The following is a 2,816-nucleotide window of genomic DNA, read 5'->3' on the forward strand; positions in this document are numbered from 1 at the left end:
ATTATTATTAGTTTAAAGCCTCCTAAAACAAACTTAATGGGAATTAATTTTATTGAAAAAATGCAAGAATTTGGATCAAAACGAAAACGAATTTGTTTTAGAAATACAAACTGCAGAGTAATTTTGTACATAGCCTTTTTATTTGAAAGAAAGCAAGTATTATTTTTTAATTGATTAAAGTCAGTTATGTGTAAAAAAAAAATGTTAAGCTGTCAAATCACATTGTTTTGTTTTTTTATCTGTGATTCTCCCCACTCCACCCAAAATAATAACAATTAGCCAAGGTGTTTATAAGTGGATTTAGCATGTACAGATTTTTTTTACAGCTACAATGTCCATCATTTATGACAAATTGGTTACATTGACCGTTTTTGTGTATGAATSTTGATTTAAAATAATCTAAATTCAAGTTAACATTTTAAACTAACTTTACGCAATGTATTGAAAAGACAACTATCCGATTTCTATATTTGCGGACTCCACGAATCTCCTCGTCGCGGGCGCATGTTTGTGACGTCACGTTGAGTGTTTGCTGCGTAGGCAGCAAAGTTAGCCGGTATATCTGTGAATGTTCACACGCTTCTAGTCCCCCAAACAGAGCTCTGATATAAACTTGTGATGTCTTGGCTCAAAGCTATGCCGTCAGGTGGTGAAGATGTGTTCGACGAGAACGCGGATGAGCTTAYTTTACAAAGTAAAGAGTGGACATCCAACATGAAGAAACGCGTCAGGGTAAAGCTAGCTRCAATCTGTTTCGGTCAAACTCTGCTCTCTGAGGGTCGTACATAACAATGCTCTTGTTTTGTGCTGCTGGTGTTGTGGACAGGACGGGTACGTGGACGGAGTTGGTGACGGTGAGGAGGCCTCTCTTCAGGTCGGCTTTAACCAGGGCTTTAAAGAAGGAGCGGCTCAGACAGTGGCTGTGGGTCGACTCAAAGGAATCATCAGGTAAAACAAAAATGTTTCTCTCACACAGCTGACAGCCTTCACATTAAACTGACTTAAACTCCACATTCACATAGAATTTATTAATTATAATGACAAACTTCACAACACTTTGAAGGGAGAACTAACTATAATATAATCAGATCTTCTTTTTATTTTTACTTCTACCTGATTACAAAAATAGCTGACTTAAACTAACAAAAAGCCTATTTTATGTATTTTTCTACTTTAAAACATCTATAGATTCTTCTGCAATTATTAAATTCTTAAAATAAAACCAAGCCAATAAAAATAAAAATATTCAATCATGGTATTCTATTTCAATAATACATTTCTTTGTATCAAAWCATGGATTTTACTTGAATTTTAACTTAAGTTAATACAGCTGATGAACAATGACACACTTGATGGTTGTTCGTATAAGGTTTATTCAGCTTAGACGTGATAAAATATCATCTTTGATTACATTTACCTATTTTTTAAGACGAGGTGAGAATTGGATGCTTTTATTGTCCTGTTTTAATCCACTGAATTGAAAGAAACTTATTTTTTAACACATCTTTTTGATGGGCCTCATAATGCTTTATGAACTGTAAAACAGATCTACAAATACCATGAGTTAATGTAGACACTATTATTGTTTTAAAATGACCATGAATATAGGATGTAATGTTACTGCTCTCAATTTTAATGGTTATTTCATATATTTTTCACTTATATTACAATGATGTGTACAGCCTTTTGAGTTAAAATCCTTTTAGTTCAGAAACATCCTCTGTTTTGTTCTGACAATAATTAAAGTTTCTATTCAGCTCATTAGAAGCCGGCTCTAGTCAGTTCTCTCTATTGTTGTATGTAACACTGTTGCCCATTTGTATCTCTTTCTACAGCGCTGTGTGGTGCTGGTGCCAGATCCATCATCCAGACAAAGCCGTCCCAGCCTCTGTGACCCACCTCCTGCAGCAGGTAACGCAACACGAAGACCAAATCATGAACAGCATCATGCGGACTTTGAAGAATCCTCCTCCGAGTGTGAACGACGTCTGGGAGAGCATGGAGGATCTGGAGGTGGAACAGGCAAATCCAAATCCAGGTTGCGGTGGAGAGAGTTGCAACAAGCCGGACTGCTGCAGGAGCGGACAGAAAATGGACATGGACGGTCCTCAACAGCCGCAAACTCTTTTCTCAGAGTCCAGTGACTGCTCCTCGGACCCACGTGGAGGTCTAGACCTGCTGCTGCAGCGTTGTGTGGACATAGTGTCAGAGCTGGGACTGCCACAGGAGCTGGCTGGTCACATCCAGGAGCTGAGGAACCTCCAGTGATCAGACTATTGCAGCTAATATCGCCCACAACATGACTTTAACTGTGGCTCAAACAAGATTTAGGAACATAGAAAAAAAATTGATGTATATATTGTAAAATATTTTGTATTTACAGTTTCAGGAGATTTTATTTTTATTTTTTAAATAAATGTCTTTTCAGTCATATCTTGTCTTTGGATGTCAGTCATAGTGTAATAGAGGTAAAATATTGATTAAAAATAGAAAAACATGACAAGAAGAAAAGGGATTTGTTGGCCTTTAAACCAGTGTTTCCCAAAGTTGGGGTCAGGACCCAAAGTAGGGTCCTGAAACATCAAGGTGGGGTCCTGAAAAGATTTTCTGAATTAATTACATTTTTGCCTTAGTTGTTACAAAGGAGTGAGGTTAGTATATTTAAAATGGATAAATGTAGTATAAAAATATTATTACTGTGCCCATGTTTTGTTGACTTGATTCAAATGTTTGTCATCATAAATGGGGGCTCAGGTCTCTGCTAATGTTGTTTTGTGGGTCAAAAGCTGAAAAGTTTGGGAACCACTGCACTTTGG

At 36.9% G+C, this 2,816-nt stretch overlaps 1 protein-coding gene across 1 annotated transcript; it reads left to right on the forward strand.

The window, feature by feature from the left end:
- Positions 1-516: 516 nt before the first annotated feature.
- On the forward strand, positions 517-2,409 carry otulina (OTU deubiquitinase with linear linkage specificity a). Its single transcript, XM_014008307.1, has 3 exons — positions 517-732; positions 827-948; positions 1,836-2,409. Exons 1-3 carry the CDS (start codon positions 619-621, stop codon positions 2,266-2,268), a joined length of 669 nt encoding a protein of 222 aa, XP_013863761.1. The 5' UTR covers positions 517-618; the 3' UTR covers positions 2,269-2,409.
- Positions 2,410-2,816: the final 407 nt, after the last annotated feature.

This window comes from Austrofundulus limnaeus, unplaced genomic scaffold, assembly GCF_001266775.1.
Source record: "Austrofundulus limnaeus strain Quisiro unplaced genomic scaffold, Austrofundulus_limnaeus-1.0 Scaffold49, whole genome shotgun sequence".
Taxonomy (NCBI): domain Eukaryota; kingdom Metazoa; phylum Chordata; class Actinopteri; order Cyprinodontiformes; family Rivulidae; genus Austrofundulus; species Austrofundulus limnaeus.